This window comes from Gavialis gangeticus, unplaced genomic scaffold (assembly GCF_001723915.1).
Source record: "Gavialis gangeticus isolate Ggan-Ray unplaced genomic scaffold, GavGan_comp1, whole genome shotgun sequence".
Taxonomy (NCBI): Eukaryota; Metazoa; Chordata; order Crocodylia; family Gavialidae; genus Gavialis; species Gavialis gangeticus.
The window spans coordinates 67,662,032-67,688,382 of NW_017728993.1; the positions used below are offsets into that span (position 1 = coordinate 67,662,032).

Consider the following 26,351-nt stretch of genomic DNA (forward strand, 5'->3'; position numbering starts at 1 on the left):
TATATGTAGCATTTATATAATCATACCATTGTCATAGAGGGAGCTAGAATGCATGCATTTACACTAGAAATGTTTTAAATATTTTTTTCTTTATAAGCATACAAAATCTTTTCCGAGTATTGTGCATGACATACCAAGACATCTGACAAAATTGAAAGTGGCTAAGTACTGCTAAATAGTCCTCATTATCAATTCCCATGGAGTGGTGAATTATCAAGATTTTACTATGTGCAATTTGTATTCTGGTAGCTTTGCTGATAATGGAACGTTAGTTGTGGATATTTGACAGTTGCAAAAGTTTTAATATTTTCTTTTTATGTGGAACTACTAAATCTCAGGCAGAAAAGCAGTGGGGAAAACCTGTCAGCCTTTGTCTACCTGACAGGCAGCTTTGCTGCCTCTGGTTGCTGTTGGTGAGTACTCTGTCCCTCTTCTGAACAACTAGCATCTGTCAAACAGCATTTCTTTTTGCTGCTTAGTAAAAATTCTGTTTTGAAAGCCGTTTGAAACCTAGACAGTCACTTTGAAATATGAACTTAACAATCTACTCCCCCCTTAAAAGTGTAGGAAATGGCTCTTGTCATTTTGGATACATAAAATAATTTAGTTGTAATATGACTGGCCTTCCTATTCAGAAGTATCAAAAATAGCATTTCTTTGAGAGATCTTTCATAGTTCATAGAGATACTGAAATTGTGATAGGTTTTTTGGAAAACTGCTTTTGTACATCTTGATTTTTATCATCCATTAACTATCTCAGGTGTTTTAACTAACCACAGATCCTTCCTTTAAATAAATTCTGTCAGTGTTTTAGTGTGTAGCTTTTCTCTCATTTAAACAAAGATTCAACACAAAAAGCTAAATATCTGAATCAGTTATGCTTTTCCGTACAGGGTATGTTTGGATAGGTGATCTAATGAACTAGTGTGCTTTGCTTATTATCCTTGTACTGGCTTTAGTCTCCACAATCATCTAAGCTAATGAGGACAGGTGCTGAACAAGCACTAAGGAGGATTTTGGGTACTTGCATTTTACATAAAGGTGGATGTTGTTTCTTTGTACATGTAAGCACTTCCTGAAGATGAGATGTGATAGTGTAGAGCAGGAATAGGGAGTAGCCAGCATGCATGCCAGGGCATAACTCGCAAAGGCATTTTGCTTGGTACATACACTTTGGGGAAGGAGCTGGGACTGAGCTGCTACAGCAAGGATTGGGCCTCCTGTGGCTCCCCCACCATCTGCGCCTACCATCTTACATGTTGAGGTTGCAGGTATTTTTGGCACTCTGCCTAAAAATGTTGCTAACCCTGGGTATAGAGTGATTGTTCTTAATAGTTCTAACTTTTTTAATGGAAGTTAGTCTCTAGCTATTGATAATTGTAGAAGTGTCCTCAAAACAACAATATCTACCTGAATTTTCAGGGAACCCAAAATAGGACTGCTGAAGTGTGAATTTCCGATTTCCCAGAGAATCTGGCCACATTTTTAATGCATTCTGTATCATATTACTTTAATTAAACCTTAGGAGGGGCTATCACTTGGAAGAAATTTGTTCTATGCATCTTACTTCACTTGGGGAAACCTCCTGTCTGGTACTTCACAAGAACATCCTGTTGAGGCAGGATATGAAACAAACAGTACAATAAAGCTGTTCATGTCCACTTATTCTAGAGGAGTCTCAGGGTACCATTTCTGTGATTTCTTGAGGGATTCTTTTACTGATTTGTAATGGCAGTGAGTCAGATGAGTCTGCCAGTGCTTGTGGCCTTTTAATGGCTATTTCCTCCTTGCACACCTTGGTAGCAGTTGGCAACACCTGAGATTTAGGCTTTCAGTATGTTAGGGTTAGCTCTTCTTGGTAAATCTGTATGTTTTTACACAAAGAGATGCCTTGGAACTATTGATGGTAGGATTATATTTATAGGGCTTCTCTGCTTAGCCTGATATTGAGGATGGCATGTCTGAGATGGCTTGGGTTTCTCCAAAGGACATGCAAGAAATAATTAAGATTGCAAATGGAATAAGCTTGTGGTATGGTGACTTTTTTTTTTCTTGTGAATCTTTTAATGCTTTATACAGAGGTAGGTGAAATCCTTGTTTTAAGGGATACAACTACAATTTTTGAACTGTGGATGAGATGATGCAGTTGTTGCTATTCTAGCCTGGGTGTACACAGGTTTGTACTCCCCTCTCCAATTGAGGGAATTATTGGCAGGACAGTGGGCTGTGGAGGCAAACAGCAGCCCATGGCCACCTCCATCCCCTATAGAGTCAGGCCCAGTCAATCAATTACTTAACTATATACAAATTTATTATTACAACAAAACCATTAAAGGGTAAGGACATTGATTTTTATATATATGTACAAATTTACAAAACAATAAACCCTATACTATCTATCTAATTATTGTTAAAAAATACAAGTGAACAGTAGAACAGTCCAGAACAAAGGATGTTGATTGTGCAACCTTATAACTCTATTAATATACAAACTATTACTTCAGCTTATTCACATAAGCTATAAGGCACAGGCTACAAATATAACAAACAATCCTTAGACTACCTGGGTGCCCGCCAGGGCAGGGGCCTCACACCCAAGGTATCACTACAGGAAAGGAGGTGTGGGGAAAGAAAAGGAGAGGGAGACCCCAAAGACTCCTAAGCACCCCTTATCACCCAGGGCCAGTTCATGTGGTGCCCTTTCACAACCCTGGGGGTCCCTCCCCTGTGGGGACCCCCTCTTCAGGGTTACTTACTACTCCACAGTCCTGGAGGGTTGCCTCCCATTCTCCAGGTCAAGCTCTGTCCCTGCCAGGTTTTCCTGCCGCCTCACTTTGCTGCCACTGGTCTGGCTTAGGGCCACGTGCACCGCTGTGTGTAGCAGGTGCTTCACTTCATGCTAGGGGTTGGAGGCCCAGGCAGCCTTGTACAGCACCAGGGCTCGGTCTGCTCCTGGACTCCCTATGCAGCGTTGTCTGCACTGAGCTGCTGCCCCATGCCAGCAGCTGTAGACCCAAGCCACCTCAAGCGGCTTCCAAGGGTCTCTCACCCTCTGTGCAGCGCCTCCTGCACCAAGCTCCTGGCCTCGTGTGGAGGCTGGGGACCCGAGTTGCCCAAGTGGCTCTGAAGATCCTGCTCCGTGCACTGGCCTGTGCACTGTCTTTGTGGCCACATGCCAAAGGTTGCAGATCCAAGCCACCTCACAGCTCCCAGGGGCTGGCAGCTGTGCCATGCTGCGCACTGAGAGCCTACTGCTGGAGCTGTCTGCAACTCCCCGCAAACAGAAGTCTTCAGGGGGCTCTTCTGGGCTACTGCTTCACCCTGTTGAGCAGCTTTCATCAGCTCTTTTCAGCCCCACTCTTCTCTCTTCTCCCTCCTTGACGCATCTCCCTTGTGCTGGGCACGCAGCTCCTTTTATTTTCTCCAGGGCTCCGCCCCTGAAGTCTTTCAGATCGACACTGTTGCAGTCTACAGTCAGGTCCAGGAGAGCTCTTCTCCCCCTCCCCTCAGGAAGGGGGTGTGACTTCATTTCCCTTGCTGCCTCCTGATTGGTGGATGGGCTCCACCAATCAAAACAGCAGAATCTCAAGACTGGGACTCAACCCAAGCTCTGAAAGGTAAGCCTGCTAGACTATGAAAATTGCTGTATCATGACTACACATTTTCATGTAGGTATTTATCTGTGTGAGCAAGACCTCAGTCTTGTATAGCTCAGATCAGGATCAATAACCATCCATTAAATATTAATGGGTAGCTCTTGAAGTGGCCATAGCTTGAGGCAGTGCACTAGCTGAGGCAGAAGCAAGCTAGTTTGGGCTGGTTGATCTGGGGGCAGAGGTGAAGGGAGATTGGAGTTTGGAGCAGTGGAATGTTACCTAAGGGTGAACAGAAAATCCAGATGATATAGGATGGGTTTAAAAGAAGGGGTTACAGACTATACAGACTAAACAAGGGTGCCTCCCCTACACAGGAAGCACCAAGCAGAAGGGAAGTGGCAGACCAATTTTTTTTTTTTTTAAGGGAGACCCCAGTTTATGAGGTCATACAAGGCGAACCAAGAGCAGCCTTCCTAAACACTGGACTCCTGAAGGAGTTTGAGTGAAGGGAATGGTGTTCAAGATGTTTAATGATCTGTATTCTCTTGTGGTTGCTTTTAAAGTAAGAAATTATGTTTAATTTAGAAACTCTGTATAGCTTATTTGTTGCTGCGTGAACTGGTTTGCTCATACCTACCACATGGCTTTTGAAGAGTTAAACTGTAAAGCAGAAGTTCATGATTTTAATAGAATATGGAGGAAGGATGTACTTAAACTCCAGGGGAGAGGGGATGTGAGGAGTTAATGAGTCACAGGGTAGACAATTGGATCATGGGTCTTAGCTTTCAGGAGCAGGTGACTGACAGACAGTGAATTTTTGCTGCAAGAGAGTGCCAACAGGCTTCAAGACAGCAGGAGCATCTGGATTCTCTCTTCAAACTCCCTAGGGTTAAAGCACATGGAAGGGGAAGGAATTCAGCATTTGGAATACCTGACAAGTCTGGTGAGGGAGTGTCTGAGAGAAGCCTGACCAGATTTTGTCATAACCTTTGATAGAGCCGGTGAATGCTCCCTTCAAACCACGGGCAGATCTAGGGTGGATGCACTGGTGCACTTGTACCCCACTTTGATTCCTGGTCCATCCAAAGTTTAAAACCAAATGCCTAGAAATGCTGTTGCCACTTCCAGTTGGGGGATGCTGAGGAAGTTGCTTTACTTCATGGCTTATTATAACCTATCTCAGGGGTGGGCAGCTTTTTGCGCTGGAGGGCCACAGTGAGTTTGGTTGAGCTGTTGAGGGCCACAGGCACATGTGCGCAGATGCACACACACAAGCTCCCCACAGCTCTCCCAGCACCCCCTCCCCTACCTTCAATCTTGAGCACATGGCCAGGTTGGGCAGGAGCTGTGCCAGCTGCACCCACATGGCTTGAAGTGGTGCGCAGGAATATAATGTGGTACTGACCTGGCTGCATACCAGGTGCTTGAGAAGAAGGGAACAGCACAGCATTGGTGTGGTCATGCCTGGATAACCTGCTGCTCCCAACCCCCATCTTGCACTCGCTCCCCCACCCCAAGTCTCTGGCATGCGGCTCAGCTGGGCTGGTGCCACACTGTGTTCTCAAATGCCGCTTTGGGCCGCAGGTGCAGCTGGCATGGCTCCTGCCTCACCCAGCCTCATGTCGGGGTTAGACAGGAGCTGTGCCACAGTTGGGCACTAGCCAAGTCAGCTGCTCTAGCTGCATCCATGTGGCGCAGCCCAAAGCTGCACACAGAAATGGCACGGCACCACGTTAGCAGCGCCCATGCCCTTACCAGGTCCTGGGTTGGCCTGGAAGGGCCTGGATAACCTGCAGGTCCTGGCCCTCTTCTCCCTGCATCTCCTCTGCCACCAACAGGAAGAATCATATCTGAGCTACAACTCTCAGGGGGGGCCGAGCTATCTGGTTTGCGAATAGTTGCAGGGTTGGAGCTGCACACAGACAGCCTTCTGGGCAAAAGCCTGGCCAGGAGCTCGGCACCCCTGCCTTGGAGCATACCCTGGGAGCTGGGAAGCAGGATGGGCAGGGCTGGGGAGGGGAGGGGAGTGGCTGCCTGGCCGCTGGAGCTGCTGCAGCTGGCTATGACACAGGAAAGCGAGAAGGGTGAGAAGCATTGAAAGCCAGGGAGGCGGTGGGCTGGATACAGTTCTCCTTCAGAGGAGCAACTGTGGGCCAGAGAGAATCATTTGGTGGGCTGAATCCAGCCTGGGGCCATATTTTGCCCACCCATAATCAATCTGATCCCTTCTAAACACTTCAGTCATAAGTGTTAACAACCTCTCTTCTTTTTAATGGTCTTAATGTTACACCAATCAAGCTATCTTTTGTTCTGCAGTTCTGCTATCTGTTAGCTGGCCTTGGTAATGTAGCTCCTATTTCACAGCCCTGAAAATTGTTTTTAACTGATTCCAATGAAATTATATATTTTTTTTGCTTCAGTCTTAAACTGAATAATATGGCCCTTAGGCCCTCAGTATATGAGTAGTATGAACTTCTAGTATATTTTTTAACTGGAGAAAAATATGTTGTGTTATATGTGGTGATGCATCTCACCATGTGCACCTTCGTTTTCAAAATTCTAGATCCACCCATGCTTCCAACTAATTAGTCTGGACTCAAGTTCTCTCATATGCTATACCATTTCCTGGGAGGAATCACTTCTGACTAAAAGAAACATTTTGTTCGATTCCTTTCGAGGTGTCACTTATTAAGGTATTCCCTGCATTACCTGTATGCAGTTTTCTACTGCAGTGTACTGTATTTTACAAGTGTTCACCAGCTTAAACTGGGCACTCTCTCCTTGCACACTTGTTATTAAATGCTTCGTTGGCATGTAGTGTCTGGGTGTTAATGTGCAACAATATGTAATTATCTAAGTCTGTTAGTATTTTAGCCTTGTTGTCTCACAGTTAAGTCATGCCATGGTATAAGGCTGGGCAGGTTGCACTAGTTTACCTCTCTGAGGTTTTTAGTCAGGGTCTTACACACAGCTCCCATATATCCTTTGAAGGTTGTCGCAACTTTCTTTCTTAGATTAAATTACTAATGAAGAATCCATTGTGGTCACTGTCCTACAGAACCTGTCTCAAATTAATGAAATATGTTCTCTTCTCCATCCTCCATCTACTTAAATATATTTTCTTTTAGAGTTGGCTGAAAACTTTGAGCATTGTCTTTTGTCTGGCCTGTTTAAGCCTCATGTATTTGGGAGCTAATGTTATTACTCCCTTTAAAGGAAACTAAATTATGAATACCTTGGTACACCTTGATGCTGGCCCTCAGTTAGTCTTGGCAGTGTTCATCATTATGTTCTTTGTTTTGGGATAGGCTTGAAGATAATGGCTGGAACGAATTCTCCATGGGTATATTTTCAGAGAAACAATAACTTTAATTCTCCTTCTCTTTTGTAAGGTTACCCTTGCACACACATCCACTCAATGTTGTGGTGTTGGAGCTTGAGTGACGTGATGGCCTGCGTCTGCCCTGAAGAAATTTTGAACTTTTCTGTACTTAATCTAGCATATTCTTTGTAGTCATTCAAAAACATTTTAAATTACAATAAAGAAAGAGATGAGCATTTATTTTCTGCTCTTGAAAAGAACTTTAAAAATTTTCTGGTGCCCCTAAGATTGAAATGTATTCAGTAACTGTCAGACTTGTCTCAGTTGTGATTAGTGATTTTGTTATAACATGCATGTACCACTTATATATTTTAGGGATTTTCTTCCACGAGGATCTGGAATTGTAACAAGAAGACCATTAGTTTTACAACTTATCACTGCCAAAGCAGGTAAGATTTCTCTTTCTCCCCTTCCATAATATATATGCAGCAATAAGTCACAGCTATAGATATATAGATATGTATAGAGAGGAATAGCTATATATGTAGCTGAACATACATACATGCATACACAGCAATAAATAATAGCTATATATAATATGTATGTGTATATATGTATATATAACGTGCGCAAAGCTATATAGATTCTACGTTCTAACAGTTAGCTATGTATATAATATGTATGTGTGTGTATGTATAGCTATAATTTATTGGGGGGTGGGGTTTAAAATTGTAGAATCATAGAAAATTAGGGAAGGGACCTCAGGAGGTCATCTAGTCCAACCCCCTGCTCAAAGCAGGACCATCCCCAACTGTATCATCCCAGCCAAGGCTTTGTCTAGCCAGGTCTTAAAAACCTCCAAGGATGGAGATTCTACAACGTCTCTGGGTAGCCTGTTCTAGTGTTTTACTACCCTCCTGGTGAGAGTTTTTCCTAATATCCAACCTAAACTTACCTTGCTGCAACTTGAGATCATTGCTTCTTGTTCTGTCATCTGCCACCACTGAGAACAGGATAGCTCAGGGGTTCTCAACTTTTTGGATCAGTGTACCCCTAGTGGCCGGACACAGAGCAGTGTAGCCCCGGCTTCCAGCCAGATGGGCAGTGCCTGTGCGCAAGCATGGGATAGTGCATGGTGGCGCCCCATCCCTGCCTGCCTGCGTGTTGCCTTCTAGGGCCTTCTAGCGTACCCCCAGTTGACAACCCCTGGTCTAGCTCCATTATCTTTGGAACTATCCTTCAGGTAGTTGAAGGGTGTTATTAAATCCCACATCAGTCTTCTTTGCTGTAGACTAAATAAGCCCAGTTCCCTCAGCCTCTCTTCATAAGTCATGTGCCCCAGCTCTCTAACCATTTTGGTTAGCCTCCACTGCGGGGAGGGCCCAAAACTGGACGTAGTACTCCAGATGCGGCCTCACCAGTGCCAAATAGAGGGGAATAATCACTTTCCTCTATCTGCTGGCAACACTCCTACTAATGCAGCCCAGTATGCTGTTAGTCGTCTTTGCAACAAGGGCACACTCTTGGCTCATATTAAGCTTGCTGTCTATTATAACCCCCAGGTCCTTTTTTGCAGAGCTGCTTCTTAGCCAGTCAGTCTCCAGCCTGTACTGGTGCATGGGATTGTTTCATCCTAAGTATAGGACTTTAGACTTCTCCTTATTAAACTTCATGAGATTTCTTGTGGTCCACTCCTCCAATTTATTTAGGTCTCTCTGAATCCTAACCCTATTCTCCTGTGTATCTACTACTCTACCCAGCTTGATGTTATCAGCAAACTTGCTGAGAGTGCACGCCATACCATCTTCCAGGTTGTCGATGAAGATGCTGAACAAAACCAGCCCCAGGATCAACCCCTGGAGCACTCCCCTTGATACTGGCTGCTAGCCAGACATTGAGCCATTAATTACTACACTTTGAGCCCAATGATCCAGCCAGTTTTCTATCTACCTTACAGTCCATTCATCCAACCTGTACTTCCTTAGCTTGTTTGTAAGAACACTGTGGGAAACTATATCAAAAGCCTTGCTAAAGTCAAGGAATACCACATTCACTGCTCTCACAACAACCACAGGGACAGTCACCTCATCATAGAAGGCAATCAGGTTGGCCAGGCAGGACTTGTACTTGGTAGCCATGTCCAGACGAGCATGGGCCTGTGGTATGTGACACATACTTCACATTCAGCTGTTCTCCATGCTGCAAGGTAGCAGTGTGGGCTTTTTTTTGACCTTGGGAGATCCCAGGGCCAAAAAACTCCACACAATAAAAAGCGGAGTGGTGCACACTGTGGCAGCATGCACCGCTCAAAACTGCCAGGCTCCAAGCAGCAGCATTGCTACTGCTGCAGCCCCAGGAGGCCTCCAGGACCCCAAGTAATGCTGCTGAGGCCAGCTCAGTGTTGGCCTTAGCGTTCCCTACCCCTGCTGTGCACCGGAGGGCACGTGGCACAGGAGTTCCCTAGGGACAAGTAGCAGTGGGACAAGGCATGCTGCTGCTTCTTGTACCCAGGGAAAAAAATGTCCGCACTCATGTGGACATGGTTGGTGAGTCCTTGCTGCCTGTTCCTAATCACTTTCTTCTCCTCCAACTGCTCAGGAATGGATTTCTTGAGGACCTGCTCCATGATTTTTCCAGGGACTGAGGTGAAGCTGCCTAGTCTATAGTTCTCCAGATCCTCCTTTCCTTTCTTAAAGGTGGGCACTATATTTGTCCTCTTTCAATTGTTCAGAACCTCTCCCGATCACCATGAGTTTTCAAAGATAATGGCCAGTGGCTCTGCAATCACTTTGGCCAACTTCCTCACCACCCTTGGGTTCATCATGTTCAGACCCATGGACTGGTACACATCCAGAAAACACCACCTGAGTTCCTGTCTCCTTCACCATCCTGAGCCATATAGTCACTTTTGATCTGCTCAGGGTCTGTTCTGTGCCCCCACCCACCACAGCATCATTGGTGTCCACATGGGTGAACAGCCCATGGGGTAGTAATCAAAGGGCCAGGTGAGTCTCAGTAATCCTTCAATGACATTTGGAATCTGGGCTCTGGGCAGCCAGCAGACCTCCCAAGACAACAGTTCAGGCTGGCAGATGGATGCCTCTATCCCCTGTAGAAGGGAGTTGCCAACCACCACTTTCTTTTGGTGGCAGTGGTCTCAATCTTCCAAACCTTTGGGAGGCCTGGCCTGGCTTGGCCTCTTCTGCTTATGGAACATGCTTCTCCTTATATGTTCTCCAGCCAAACTGCTGCAGGTAGGGATGATAACTTCTGCTTGCTGCCAGAGGTCACAAGCTTCCGCTATCCTGGGAGTCCATGTCCTTTTCCTTGTCCAGAGCTGCCTCTGGCAGTCCTTCCTCTGCAGTCCTAGAGGTCTCTTCCAGCATCAAATTGATGAGCTCCTCATGGCTGAGGATGCTTCAGAGCCTTTTGACCTCTTCCTGTAACTTGTTACTTGCTTCATGAGGGTCACCATCAGGAGGCACCAGTAACATTGCAGACACTCCCCCACCTGGCTGTCACTGGAAGGAACCTGCAAGCCGCAGTCCCCACGGTGCTAAACCAGGATCTGGGTGGAAGCCTTGACAGAGGGCAGACCTGACTGGACAGACACCTCACAGGTGCAAGCAGAAGAAATGGCAGTGGCAGTGGCCCTGGAATTGTGATGTCCTCCAGTCATCTCTCTGGGTTTCTTAAATCCACCGCCTACTTCTTCCTACCCCACTCTCCAAGCAGACCTTCCTTAGCAAACTCCCCTGTAAGAAGGCCTGTTCGCTGCTCCTTGGTCCCAAAGGTTTCCTTTTCCCTGTTAAGCTGCTTCCTCTTACCAACCTTACAGTGAAGGAAGGAGAGAGAGAGAGTTTCCAGACAAATTCCCTAGTGAACTCTCCACTCATTCTGGTCTCTAGTTAAACAAGCCTGCCTGCCTGCCTCACACACTTAGTGTCTATGTGTGTATTATATATAAGTATTTTACACACACACACACACACACACACACACACACGCACACTCAGAGTATGTGGTGTACAACCCTAAATAGGTGTAACAAATCATGGACTAAATATAGACATTGGATTTATGATGCATTATAACCTGCCTGACATATGACTCCCCAGGTACCTTTCCACTAGTTAGCTGCTATGTTCATCCCCCTTCTCTCTTCCCTCCCCTGCCGCCCCCTGCCTGTCTCTCACCCACTGACTCCTTAGTTTTTTTCTTCACTGACTGCCTGTCTTGCATTCATACCAGCCCAGCCTCTGGCTTCTTTACTATTAATTCCATCCAGGAAGAGCACACACACCAACTGCAGAGGCTTCCTCAGCCTGATGAAAGGTTTTTAAACCCAAAGCTTACTAAGAATTTTTTTCCCCAACTATTTAAGTTGGTCTAATAAAAGGTATCAGAGTCACCCAAAGAACCTTGTCTGCCAGTTGTCCAAAATTGAGTTCACAGTGAGGAATAAAGGCCCCAGTACTGAAAACATTTGTACATGCAGGTCATGTCTATGTTGCTTCCCTGCAGAGCCAGAGATGGCTGCTGAGAGTCAGCCTTCACCTCTGGGCACATCTAAACCTACCGATTAGGTGGAGTGTGGCACTTCAGAGGCACGCTCTTAGGACTGCTCTTAACCATCTAATCTGTGTAATTACTGAGCCTGAGCATTTGTGGAGTGGAGGGAGGAATATTCTTGATGGTGGTCTCAAACTTGGCAGAGAGGTGATATAGACACGATCACAGAGTTCAGCCGAGCTCACACTCCCACCTGAGCCCAAGGTCCATAATAATTGGATTAAACCTTACAACATGCTATACATTTTCTTGTTGTTATGATGGCGGCCTTATGGCTAAACCCAAAATGTGGAAAAGTTTAATGAACAGATTTTTCTACGGTCTAACTGTTTGCTTAGGTTGTCAGTAACCCTCAAAATGAATGGGAGGGGAGGTGTTGCTGATCACAGAGGAAGGGAGTGGGTGCCAAAAGGGTTGGGGAGTTCTTGCTGCTTTGGGAGACTTGAAGTCCCTGGCTCCTGCTCCCACAGTATGCATCTCACTGGATCCACCCCTGAGTGAGAGGGGGACAAATGAGGTTTATTGTATCAATGTGTTTGTTTGGCTAAAGATAAAACTATACCTTGAATACAACACTATACTTGAGGAGTTGAAATGTTTTGTCAGAATTTTTTATCTTATCTAAGTGGAGTATCATTTGCAAGTATACTGCCTGATCTCAGTAGGTTGCAAATCATCTGGCATATATCACAATCCACTTGATTTTTACTACCAGCAACATAGAACAATCAGCAAATTTTATCATCAAGCTGTTGACTTCCATTTTTAATCCACAAATGTTAAATTATATTAAAAAATTAAGTTGGATTGATTTTGAAGTTGTAAAAATCAAGTATTCAAAAATTAGGAAATGACAGAATTCAAGTTGCCTGTCATTTTGTGTGTATGCATTGTCACAAAATCTCTAGTTATTTAATCTCCTATAAATTTTTCCATAGGACTCTTGCCTCATTCAGTGAATAGGTGAATTTATTAGTGAATTCATTATTTTGTTTCAGTTTTCACATTCAGTGATACGTGGCCTTCACTGAGTACAATAGTCTGGATGTTATTTAATTTCTTAATGGGAATACTTTACAAGCATTATTTATTCAATCTTCCCAACACTTCTATGAAATTAAGTAGTTTTGTTAATCTTGCTTTATGCATAAGTAAAAAGTAAGACCAACATTGTCAAGTGCCTCCTAATTTTGGGTTTACCAACTTGAGATGCGTAAGGTTTTCAGAGTACTTAATGTTTTCATGGTACTGCATAAACCCCAATCAAATTCAGTTGTAATTGTGAGCACTTGGCTCTTCTTTCTATCTGGCATCACGTTTCTCACGTCGAAACACACAATGGTGAGCTGTAAAAATTTTGTTCTGAGCAGCGTGCCTAGGGTCATACAGGAATGCTGTTACAGAATGAGTAAAAATGGTCAGTTTTGGGGATGGAAAGAAGTAAAAAGCAGGATCACTCAGGGATTTGTATTGGGAGTTGTGCTGTGTAATATATTCATAAATGGTCTAGAAAAGGGGGTGAGTAGCAAGATGGTCAAATTTGTGAATGACACAAAATTATTCAAAGTGGTAAAGACAAAAGTGGATGATGAGGAATTAAAGAAGGATCTGGTACTGTTGAGCTAATGGGCAACTGCATGGCAGATGAAATTCAGTGTTGAGAACTGCAAAATGATGCACTTGGGCAAAAATAATCCAAACTGTACTTACACTATGATTGGCTCTGCGTTAGCTGTTACCACACAGGAAAGAGATGTGAGAATCATTGTGGACAGTTCACTAAAGATATTAGCCCACTGCTCAGCAGCCGTCAAAAAAGCAAACAAAACGTTAGGGATTATTAAGGAGGGAGCTGTAAACAAAATGGAAAGTATCATTGTGCCCCTTTAAAAATCTATAGTTAGGGACCTACTGAATTCATGGTGGAAGTGGGGTGTGCTGTGACTCCCTTAACTTTTCTGGTCTCTTCCCCCCCCTCCCACCTTCCCAGTTGGTGGAGGGCCCCTGCTTGCAGCTTGCTTCTGATCAGTGGGGAGGTGACAAGTGTGGTTTTAAATATGGCACTGTTCTTGCCTCCTGCCACTGATAGACTGAGGGGCCCTGGATGGCTCTGGCTGTTTGCTGCTGACTGGCAGGGAGGCAAAAACAGCATCATGTTTAAAACTGGTTTTAGCTTCCCTGCTGGTTGGGAGGGAGTGGCGGGGCCCTCCGCTGATCAGCAGCGAGGGCGGGGAAAGGGGCAAGGTGTGTGCAGGGGGACACGCAAGATTAAAGGAGCTGCTGCGCACTTGACTTCTGCCATGAATTTGGTTGGTCCCTATGTATGGTGCATCCACACCTTGAATACTGTGCCCAGGTCTAGTCCCCCCCACACCTCAGAATGGATATAGAAGTAGAGAAGGTATAGAGAAGAGCAATGAGGACCATTAGTGGTGTGGAGAGGCTTTCATATGAGGACAGACTAAGGAAGCTAGGCCTATTCAGTTCAGAAAAGAGATGTTTGAAGGGGACATGATAAGGGTTGACAAAATACTAAATGGTGAAGACCAAAGTAAACAGATTTATTATTTACTATCTCTCACAGTACAATAACTGGGAGTCATGAAATGAAACTAGTAGCTAGTAGAACTAACAAAAGGAAGTCTTTTTTTTTTCTCACAGCATGTAATTAAAGAGTGGAACTTACTGCTACAAGATGTTTTGGAAACTGACAGTTAGGCCAGATTCAAAAAAGGTTTGGACAAATTCTTGGAACAAAGGTGCATGATAATTCTTATGTTCATAGGGGAAAGGATAGAGTCTGGTTCTCTTTGATAATGAGCTGCCTTTATCATAAAATACTCTTTTCTCTTCCTTGAGTCCCTTTCTTATTTGCTATGCATCTTCCAACTACTGCAGCAAATGAGGCAGTAGTCCTGCAGACACCTGCTTTCTTCCTGACTCATTCCACCTTCCATCCCATACAGTGAATAAGGGAGGGTTCCCCTGGAAAAGCAATATAGCTGCTTACAGACATGAAAAAGAGAGCTTAGCGTTCAGCTCAGCATGCCCCTGCACCAAGCACAGCTCCTGCCCAGAAGAGGAATTACCTTAGTTTGAGATTACTCGCCCAAAATCTATGTAGATTGGGTGCATCAGTGGGGCTTTTTTGGCACTTTAAATAAAGCTGATTCAATCAGCTGTTAGATAAAAAGCTCCACTGAAGTGCAGTCTGTACAGATACTGTGGAGCTGGGTGCTGTGCTTCCTCTTCCTATAAAGTGCTGTTTTGAGGGGTTTTTTCATGTCTGCCAGCACCCCAAGTGTTCAAGTACCTAAAGAATTCCATAATTCATATATACAAGATAAGGGTAAATTAAGGTGGCATAAGTACCATATTTCACCATGTGTAAGTCAGGTTTTGAAGCCCAATTTTTGTGTCTTAAAAATCAAACTTGACTTATACACTGTGCCAGTGCTGCTTGCAGGGGATGGAGCTGCACCAGCTGAGAACCAAGCCCAGTGCTGCTCACAGGGGACAGGGACAGGGGTGGGCTTGGAGCTCGGCCAGTGTTGCTTGCAGGGGATGAGGCTGTGCCAGTCGAGTGCTGAGCCCATCCCTGTCCCCGTCCCCTGTGAGCGGTGCTGGACTCGCAGGGGGTGGGGCTGCACCAGCCGAGTGCCAAGCCTGGCCCTGTCTGCTGCGATCGGTGCTGCTGAATGCCAAGCCTGGTGCTACTTGCAAGGGACAGGCCTGGGCTTGGTGCCCGATGGGCGCAGCCTCATCATTTGTGAGCAGTGTCGGGCTCAGCATTTGGCAGCACTGCTTGCAGCAGCCCCATCCCCTGTGAGCCCAGCACTGCTCACAGGGGACAGGGATGGGGACGGGGACAGGGCTGAGCTCAGCTGGGCTTGGCACTTGGCTGGTGCAACCTCATCCCCTGTGAACAACACTGGCAGCGCCGCTCACAGGAGATGGCGCTGCTGCAGCCAAGCACTGAGTCTAGCTGAGTCCAGCCCAGTCCCTGTCCCAGTCCCTGTCTCTTTCCCTTTCCCTATCCTGTGCCTCGCAGGGGACAGCTGGCACGGCCCCATCTCCCATGAGTGGCACTGCCAGCCCCAACTTATACACTGTGCCTATGAAAATCCTTACCTTTCAGATTGGAAAGCTGGGGGGTCAACCTATACATGGTATCGACCTATATACTTTGAAATACAGTAACCTGAAATCTTGTGTGTTTCAGCTTTTGAGTGCTAAATTTTTGCAACTTAATTGTTTCAAGACTGTTATGTCTCCTTATTTTCAAGGCTTTTAATAATATCCTTCTAATATGCTGGCTAGCACTATGGAAAAAGAGACTTGGGGGTCATCATTGACCACAAGATGAACATGAGCCTGCAATGCGATGCTGCGACTAGTAAAGCGACCAAAACGCTGGCTTGCATCCATAGATGCTTCTCAAGTAAATCCTGGGACGTCATTCTCCCCTTGTACTTGGCCTTGGGGAGGCCGCAGCTGGAGTACTGCATCCAGTTTTGGGCTCCACAATTCAAAAAGGATGTGGAAAAGCTTGAGAGAGTGCAGAGAAGAGCCACGCGCATGATCAGAGGTCAGGAAAACAGACCTTATGATGACAGGCTGAGAGCCATGGGGCTCTTTAGCCTGGAAAAGTGCAGGCTCAGGGGTGGTCTGGTTGCCACCTATAAGTTTATCAGGGGTGACCACCAGTATCTGGGAAAATGTTTGTTCACCAGAGCGCCCCAAGGGATGACGAGGTTGAACAGTCATAAACTACTACAAGACAGTTTCAGGCTGGACATAAGGAAGAATATCTTTACGGTCCGAGCCTGCAAGGTCTGGAACAGCCTGCCATCAGAGGTGGTTCAAGCACCTACATTGAACACCTTCAAGAGCAAATTGGATGCTTATCTTGCTGGGATCCTATGACCCCAGCTGACTTCCTGCCCTTTGGGCTGGGGGCTGGACTCGATGATCTTCTGAGGTCCCTTCCAACCCTAATGTCTATGAAATCTATGAAATAGTAACCACCAAACCAACATATAACATGAAAATAATAGTAGCCATTTGGTTTGTGACTGATACTATCACACCATTAACACCACTATTATCACACTATTAACTAATTCTGTAAGCAGTACTTATTAAGTACAAAGCGGTGTGTGTACTGATTATCTTCTGTCATTTTCAATGCTTCTAGTAGTCAGTTTCAGGGTTGCTATTAGAAGTCTTGCAAATGATGGGAGTTTGTTAACTGAAGGCTTGCTAATATCACAACACAAAGTGCTCTGTGCTCTCTCAGCGTGGTTTACATTTGGATAAGTGCAAAGTCCAGGGGAGCTCACAGCTTTTTCTTTTTTTTGTATCTTTTTTTTTTAGCCCCAAGGCTGTACATTTTGGTAGAGTACACTGTACTTTTATTTTTTTTCCAGTACTGTTTTTTAAAGCAGCTTTAACTAAATTGGGTCACCTTTACTTATTTCATAAATTTAAAATAAAAGAAACCCAAAGCTATAACAAGCTAGAGAAGCACAATTTTTCATGCAGGAGCTGTGCTGAATTGATCTGATCAAGTCCATACTTCTCTAATGTGCTATGAATCAAATTAAATAGAGAATGGTACGTTAGTTTCCCCAGTACCATGAATAGACTCTCCAGTATGTAATTCTCTCATTCCTTCTCCCTTTAGTGTTCAACTGGGATAGGCATTTAAGGAGTACAGTGATGTCCACCTTTCTTTACACCTTCAAGTGAAGGAGAAATACATATTTCTCCTTTGCACGGAAGTGTAAATATATATATTTTGACTTGGCAACCATTGATCCTCTGGATCATGGTGTATGTACAAGAGGTCTGTGTGACCATCACGCTAAGACTTTCAGGATGTACACCTAGGCAAGAGCATGAAGGAGTGGAGGCTGCACTAGAACTATCACCCTCCTCCCCCTTCCAGACCATCAAGACAGAATCTAAAGGACAGACTGAGTCCAGAAGTTCAGTGCCTCAATTGTTGTAGCTTCTGCCAGAAAGAAACAGATTACAGCTGCTGCTCCTGCCTAATGCCTCAGTGGAGGAACATTTCTATCAGGGTGGTGTCCTTTCTCCAACCAAGGAGTACCTACCAGGCAGTGGGGACTAGTGTTTTGATGTGCGTACTCTGGAGGTTGCAACAGTGTGGTATTTTCTAGAAACTACCCTGCCACGAGTAGCCCCACCATGTTGCCACCAGGCCCGTGTACAGGGTAAGACCCAGCATTTCCCAAATGGAGATGCAGGAGTGGCAACCTATATTACGTGGGTGGCTGCTAGGGATGTGTGAAACTTCAGTAGCTGATTCAATTCAGAGGAGATTCAGCCCGATTTTGGGGACCAAAACTCCGAATCAGAATTGAATGGGAGACCAATTAAAAGCTCCAAATCGATTCGAAGTATCCGAATCAATTCGCAAAAGATTCGGCGATTTGGCCATAGACTACACAGGCAGCTGGCACAGCTGCCTCCAGCTGGCAAGTCTGTTGGGGTTGGGGGAGGGGGGAGGGAAGGAGTCTGGGAGAGGGAGGGATTGGGGCTGGGACAAGCTGCCCAGCTGGGGCAGGGGGCATTGGACTTGGGGAGGGAGGTTGGGGGAATGCGGGATGTGGGTGTGGCAGCACTGGGAGCAGGGTCTATGCCCTGCTGATGCTTGCTCAGCTGGGGTGGGATGTAGGCACGGCTTACTCCGGGTGGAAGGGTAACAAGTGGCAGCAGGGTATAGCCCCCATTCCCAGTGACTGTGGGAGAGTCCCCCCACAGCCAATCCTGCCGACTGGGGATTGGTTGGGGGTTCCCTCTGTGGGCAATCGTGAGACGGCTGATCACTGCCGTTGATTGCTGCTGCTGCTTCCAGAAGTGGCTGTGGCCACTTTTGGGAGTGCCACAGTGCTCCACTCCCTGCCCGTTGCCTAAGCAGCGAGTGCAGCTGGTCAAGGGGCGCACCAGTGCTCTCAGGGGGTGCACATGCAGCCCCGTGTACCCTCTGTGCATCGCCACTGCCCCTGTCCGGCCCCCCTGCCACTTTCTCCATACCCAGCTTAGCCCAGCTCACATGCTGCCTGGCTGGGCTGGACAGAAACAATTCCTGGGACAGCTGGAAAAGCAAAGGCAGCAGGCGGAAGAGGAGGGAAAAAGGCAGGGAGAGGGATTTTCACTTCCTTTAAGAACTTACAAATGTCCCTGGAGGATCCTGTGGTGTGGTCCAATCCAAAAGGGAGGTGAAGCTGTATCACTGCACCCCTTCTGGATTGACCCATGACTGTGTAGTGTATGTAGGGAAAGGGAGTCTAGAGATGCAATTGAACTGGTGGTGATAGCAGAGGGTATGGAGGATTTGACACCTCTGGTATTGGTATAAGCTGCAATCAGACCTAGACAGGTTACAGGGGTGGGCGGATGAGAACAGGATGGGATTCAACACCAACAAGTGCAAGGTGATGCACCTGGGGAGGAACAACTGGCACCATACCTACAGGCTGGGGAACTCCCTTCTCGTCAATACAGAGGCAGAAAAGGATCTTGGAGTCATCATTGATGCCAAGATGAACATGGGCTGGCAGTGTGGGGATGCAGTCAGGAAGGCCAACCGTACCTTGTCATGCATCCACAGATGCATCTCAAGCAGGTCCAAGGAGGTGATCCTCCCCATCTATGTGGCACTGGTCAGGCCGCAGCTAGAGTACTGTGTCCAGTTCTGGGCACTGCACTTCAAGAGGGATGTGGACAACATGGAGAGGGTCCAGAGGAGGGCCACTCGCATGATCAGGGGGAGCAGGGCAGGCCCTACGAGGAGAGGCTACAGGACCTGAACCTGTTCAGCCTCCACAAGAGAAGGTTGAGGGGGGATCTAGTGGCATGTTACAAACTAGTCAGAGGGGACCAGCAGGCACTGGGGAAGTCCCTGTTCCCCCGAACACTACCAGGAGTGACCAGAAATAATGGTCACAAGCTGGCAGAGGGTAGATTTAGGCTAGATATCAGGAGGCGCTACTTCACTGTTGGGCGGCTAGGATCTGGAACTAACTTCCAAGAGAAGTGGTGCTGGCTCCTAACCTGGGGGTCTTTAAGAAGAGGCTGGATGCCTACCTGGCTGGACTCATTTGAGTCCCGTTTCTCTTTTTTGGGTTTTTTTGTTGTTCTCCCGCCCTGGCGGGGGGTCGGGCTAGAAGATCTACTAGGTCCCTTCCGACCCTTAATCTATGAATCTATGAATCTGCTCAGGTCCCTTCCGACCCTAGAAACTATTAAACTATGGTACACATTGAAAGTGTTGGCAGGCTTGGGCAAAAGGAACCGAGTAGGATCACATGGAAGGGTACAGAAGGATTTGGTTAATAGAAGAATCTTGGCCCTAAAACTCATAAAATGTTTTGGTACTTGAGGAGCAGTGGACTGATGTTGTTCCTTAGCTTGAAAGGCAAAGTAGAAGCAGTTTAAAAAGTAAAGCTTCAGTAATAAACCAAGAGATCCCACAGTTCTGCAATTTTTTTTGTACTTTAAAATAAAAATCTTACAAATTAGCATCTGACTATCCTTAGGTATTTTGCTTGGCTGTTTAGTCAGATTTTCTATTTTTTTACAATTAATACAAATTAGTTAGTAACGTTTCTAGTGAAACATGCATCCTGCTTCCCCCATGGTTACAACATCTGTATAAATCTCATATTGTCTTAAAGTGGCACCCAGGAATAAAAAGCCTTTCATTAAATGTAACTGACATGAGAGCCTTAAGCAGCTGCCAGTTTCTCTTTGCTTAGTCCTATAAAGTCAGTAATATCTAGTGGCATTTTGTCAGGAGAAGTAAAAATATGGATGCTATGGGTGACCTTACAGTACTCTGAAAAAAGATCTCTGCTCCCATTGTTATTGGCTATCCTGATTTTTATGGGATCTCACCCCTGTGTTGGGGCTGCCCATCAGTTTACAAATATGAAAGCAAATGAAGAGGGCTGTATTTATAAATATATTCTGTATTACATTTGCTCTCAAAAACATTAATCTTGAAAATATCTTGAGACTTTAGAATATCTCTCTTTATTGGGTGCCTTTTGGCTCAGATCAAGTTTAGTTCCTGTTCATTGCATATGCAGACTATGAACTACTTTGGAAGAATACAGATAAGGTCAACTGTGCTTCTTTTAAGCCAAGTCAACAGCTCATGTTGTAAGTGAAGTTGCCTGTCTTCTAAGGAAGAGAGATGAAATATGACATTTTAAAAACATTGCTTAAAAGTTGCCCTGGAAGAAGGAAAATTATCTGAATAAATATGAAGCCCTTCTTCTGTGAAAAGAAGAGTTTAAGGGAATGTATTCTTTATGTAGCAGTAGTTACCTACTTCATCCTTAACAAAAAGGAGAACAGAATTTTACTAGCACATTAACATGCTATAATAAACCCTGCTTTTGTGTCGCATCTCTTCCCAAATTATCAGGAAAGCCAAAACAAATATTTAAATTTAGTTTCATAATAGGATAATGTATGCAAGTGTTTAGTGGTGCATGCAGTTATTCTGGTAGTTTGTAATAAAGGCTTTCTCTTTGCTGCCTGCATAGATGTTTGCTCTAGGTGATGTCTGCCCTTCAGTGTACAAGGTTTATGTTTCAGAACAATAGTACCTACTAGGACTGTATATCCACCTACTCATGCTTTGTGAGGAACACAATTTTGTCTAATTGTCCTGGATACAGAGCAGTCTGTTGCTGTCTTATCTGTTTTGGAGAACATTATTTGCTCTTAGACACAGTGACTGTCCTTCAGAGCCTAGAAAATAGAGGAGCAAATAGTGCCGTGTGTGCCTGACCTAAGTGACCCAGCACCAGGACAGCTTTGGTATCAGGCAGTTCTAGAAATTGGAAATGTATCTGGTGCCAGAGACCTTGGGAACCTTTCTGTCAGGTGCCCTGGGGAAAGTGCTTGGCATTGGGACTGTTGTTTTAATTTTCTTCACAGTTGTGTATCTCACTGTTGTATTCTCTGGTACTGAAAAGAAGTCTTTTTTGACTGGATGTTAGACAGATTGATAGAAGTTAGGGGCTGGAAGGGACCTCAGAGATCATCAGGTCCAGCACCCCTGCTTAAGGCAGGAAAGACAACTGGGGTCAGATGACCCCAGCGAGGTGTGCATTCAGTCGTCTTTTGAAGATCCCCAGGGAAGGTGACTGTATCACCTCTGGGGTGAGTCTGCTTCAGACTCTGGACACACTAACCATAAAGAAGTTTTTCCATAGCCTAATCTGAAGCAATCACCTATCAGTATGGGCCATCACCTCCTTTTTTGGGGCCCTACTAGCTTGGGAAGTGGCTTGTGGTTTGTTTCATTCTCTCCTCAGTGCACCCATGTGTTTGTCCATTTCTTCCTCTTTGGCTCTGCATCAGTTCCCAACAGCTGAGGATATAATCTTGTTTTGCCCACAGGAGAATGGAGCAGAGATTTGAAATAGTCACTGGCTTTCAGTGTCATTCAGTGGTCCACCATCTAGGAAGTGCTGCGTGTTTGCTCTTTCTAATACTTTGGATGATTTATGACGATCACAGTTGGTAGTTTTCAAGTTAGTTCAGAATGCTGATTGATATAGTGGGCAATGGGGTTTTTTAGATAGTGTCATTCACACCAAGTTCTACAACTCAGCTGTGTGAGGATGGTCCTCTTAGCTTTTGAAAGCTCTTTAGATGCAGAACCTCATGATTCCCAGGGCAGAAAACAGAGCAAAGGGGCATATCTTAACTACCAAGGGCATGTCTGTGGGAGGAATTTGATCTTCATTTTTCCTGAGTAAAGAGGAGCTTTGTTCTGAAGTCTGGTCATCTTGCCAGTCTGGGAGAAAGAAGACTTCATCCCCACAGTGCAATACACTGTGGCTGTTCAACTGGTGGCCCAAGGGTTATATGCAGCCCCTATGCTCTCACCCAGCTGCCACTGCCCCTATTGCTCTAACTAAAGAAGCAGCAACACCAGCTGGGGTTTCAAGGCTCCCCCTTGAATTATATTTGTGTTATGTTAGTTAATAGTTCACTAGCATATATTTTATTGGATTGTTGTTGTTGTTGTTATTGTTGGTATTATTATTAAATTTGCCCAGCTTTACTCAATCATATTCCGTAACAGTGCCATCTGGTTTCACTTCTGTGTTTCTAATCTTATTTTATCTGTTGACCTGCCAGTGTCTGTCTTAACCCTGTCTCAGTGTCTGTTATCCAACCTCTCTACTTCCCATCTTCTGTCCCCTGTGCTTTCTGTTGCTTCTGTTTAGGCTAAATTTTCTGAATAAATACTGAAGTCCTGTATCAATATGAATATAGAATAAAGATGACATTAAACATTTTTAATAAGTTCTACAACTTGAAAGGCCTTTCCTGCTGTGTCAGCTGAAAAAAATGAATGAGATCAAATGTTGGTTTATGGTAGGGGTGCACCAAGAAACATTTCCTTGGCCGATACCAGTGGTCGATTTTTAACTAGCCATATTAGCTGATACTGATTCAATTGCCGATATGCAGCCTGGCAGCTTGGAGAGCAGTATCTGGCCAGTAAGTTTGGGGGCAAGGGTGTGGGAGGGCAGACTGAGGCCCTGATGGTGAGGGAGGGAGGGAGTGGGGCTGGGACAGGGGCAGGACCTGCCCAACCAGGGCAGAGCACAGGATGGAGGCATGGGTGGCTTGTTTGGGAGTTGCGGGGAGTGGCTCCCACCGCTGTGTGCACCCCTGGGGGAGGCATGGGAGGCATAAACCTCCCAGATCTGTGTGGGGTGAGGGTGGGCTGTGTGCTTGGGGCTGTGCCGGCCTCTTCCTGGTGGGGGCTGGGCCGGGGCTGCACTTGGGGCAGGCGGTGGTGCTAGGAGGGGTGGACTATGGGGTGGGCTACCGCCACCCCAAAATTTGCCATACCCCCACTCCCAGTGTTGCTGCCGCCTGCCCTGCCCCAGCCACGTTGTCAGCCACATTGGCGAAAAAAGCCAATTGCCAATAATATCAACTTTCCTTTTATCAGTGCCAGGATGATATGGACCAATGTATCGGTCCATCTCTAGTTTATGGAAAGCAATCAATATTTTAAAATTTGCTGGTGAATAATTGGAGGCAGGATGGTTGAGCCACAAAATTAAATGTCATGAGATTTAGGTTTTATTGTTGGTTCTGACAGACTCTCTTGATGTAACCTTAGGCAAGTTATGGCTATAATTTTTCTTGTCTATAAAACTGGGGTAATACTTGCACTTCTTTCGAGTATACAAGTTTCTCTTGTATATTAAAAAAAATCTGCTGGCTTCAAATAAAGATGTTGCCATAAATGATCTTGTTTAAATACATGCGTTTCATTTCCATCTTTTCTTACCCTAGGAAGCCAGATTGACTTGGCTTAAAACATACTTTTTCAGCTTTAAACAACTTAAAGATTGGCCTTGAGCCTAATATGAAGAGACTCAAAGGTTGTTTTTTTTAAAATTAGATGCTAAGGAAATGATTGGTTATTTGCCATAGATCATGAGTTTCAGCTAACTACATTATATTGTATTACTTCTGATTAAAAATCCACCCATATAATATTCTTGTTTATCTCCAGTTCTGTTAATTATAGTGCTAAATGGAAGGCAGATCACCATAAAGGTCAAAGAACACTAGGGACTTTCTGAAAATAGGCTCATGCTCTTCCTGGTGAAGATCATTTAAAGTTAGTTCAGGTTGCTTTTGTTGTGAAATTTATTCTACACATCCTCATCTTTTATTGCCACCTGGTGGCAAAATAGGATTTCCCTTACTTTTTTGCAACAAGTTTTTTAACTCTGAATTCTGGAATTATTTTAAGATTCATTTTCTGGATTCACAGTGGATTTTTTTCGCTCTCTTTTCCCCTTAACCTAAACACAAACACACATTCCACGCCAGTTACTCAAAACTAAAACTTTAAATAGATTTTGTTAATTTGGTGCATAGGTTAGCTTGAGCTAACAAAATTGAAGTAGTGTTTTGTTATATTCCATAGTCTTGTTATTAGTTAAGAATTAAATTATAAGACTTTATATGAGATGCTAAAGAGCTCTCTCTTAGTAAGGATTTTCTGCTCTTGGATGAGCTAGTGCATTATGCTCAACATGTGCAAAGCATTGATGCTGTGATTTGTCTTTCATGGAACATAAAGGTGCAAAACTCCTCCTTATGACAGATTCTGCATACTTAGATGTGTTCCAGGTCTATCTCCACGAGCTTCCACATGGTGTATTTATTGGCTGTCTGTGAAAAGTGTCGCCAAGGCAGCATGCAATGTCTGCAAGGAAAGGGAGTGTTGTACTTTTTTTTTGGTGATACCATCTGATAAATGCTGAAGAACAAGTAGGATCTCAAGGAAGTGGTGTGATGATTGATAGATGCTGTTAAGTGGTGGAGAGAAATAACAGTGCACCCTGAAGGCTGCAAACAAGGGCAAACTTGATTTGGGGACAAACATTTTCTTTTTTTGACTCCATCAGCAGTAGGAAAGTAGGTGTCTTCTGCTCAAAGTGTGTATCCATGTTCAGACCAGATGTATGGCTTCCCTCACTTCTTTTTTCTAGCTCAAGTAGCCATCAAAATAAATCATGGATTGTATAATCACTGTACTAGGTTTCCTGCTAAGTTTGAACTGTGCCTCTCCTTCGTTCCAGATATCTTTGTTTGTATTGGATTGTAACTGTCTTTGAATTTTTTTCTGATGCTCATTTTGTGCAAAAATCCAAATTTGTGGTTTGAAACTTGAGAGGTTATGTCATTAAATCTGTCAGACTGGTTATAAGTTTCAAGTAGTACACATCTGTCCCTAGACTAGGGAGGATTCTACTTTAAAATCAGCCTCTTTACTGAAGCACCCTTGTACCCCAGCCAGCCAGGACAGTGTCTACACTAGGCGTAGGCAATCCCTAGCACAGGTGCCAAAGCATGGCATATGAAGGCATTTTGCTTGGCACATGCACCTCGGGGCGGATGGCGAGGAAGGTGCCAGGGCTGCACTGTCACAATAAGGATTGGGCCCCTCACAGCTTCTCTGCCATCTGCCCCTGGCATGCCAATATCTTACAAGTCAAAGTTGCGGGTGTTTTTGGCACTCTGCCCAAAAACCTTGCCAACCCTGGTCTGCACATACTTGTAAATACTTGTAGTATTTACAAATACTATCCTGCTGCGGCTTTAATTAGTTTACTCCAGACTAATAGGGTCAGATATGTAGATGTGCAACTTTGACCAAGTAGCTAATCAGTCTACTGCGCAGTAAAGGTATCTTGTAGAAACGCCCACAGCATATTAAATAACTCTTTAGTTCTTTACAGACTGGATTCTTTATTAGGCTGCAGAATTCTTTTCTAAAGTAGTGTTACCAATTCATGTCATGCAAGACCCTGACTTCATTTGTATCCAGAATTATCTTATCCTAAATATAAACCAAAGTAATCATTAGATGTAAGAAGACCAAACTGATATACAGCAAGGACAGAGGCAATTACAGAGTTGGATGGTTTCTCTGTCAGTAGTAAGAGCATCTAAAGCTGCAATGTCAAAACGAGTAAGGCTGATAATTACTCAAACATATGAAAAAGGAAAGCAAAATTTTCAATCAGGCATTGGGGGTTGGTTTCATTAGGTTGGTTAATCATGGTAGAACAACAGAGCTTCCCAGGAACTTTACTGACCTGCTACCAGGGCCTTGACCCACTCTGTCGATGAGATCTCTTAAATTAAAAGCCTGCCTTTTTTGCATTCATGTCATTTTCCTCCTTACTTTTTTCTGCTACTGCCTAGCAGTTACAAGTCTCCTTTAAACAACTTCTGCATATGAGAATGGGACAATTTTTTTTTTCTTTACT

General features: G+C 44.8%; 1 protein-coding gene across 13 annotated transcripts in view; it reads left to right on the forward strand.

Annotated features, from left to right (window-relative positions):
- Nucleotides 1-26,351, forward strand: part of DNM3 (dynamin 3) — a 414,896-nt gene that overhangs the window by 69,188 nt on the left and 319,357 nt on the right. For all 13 annotated transcript variants that reach the window (XR_002094736.1, XR_002094737.1, XM_019501942.1 and 10 more), the window contains exon 2: nt 7,294-7,367. Coding sequence is in view for 11 of the 13 variants with exons in the window: in XM_019501942.1 (XP_019357487.1) it covers nt 7,294-7,367 (74 nt within the window). In the remaining 2 variants the exon portion in view is untranslated. The remainder of the gene's footprint in view (nt 1-7,293; nt 7,368-26,351) is intronic.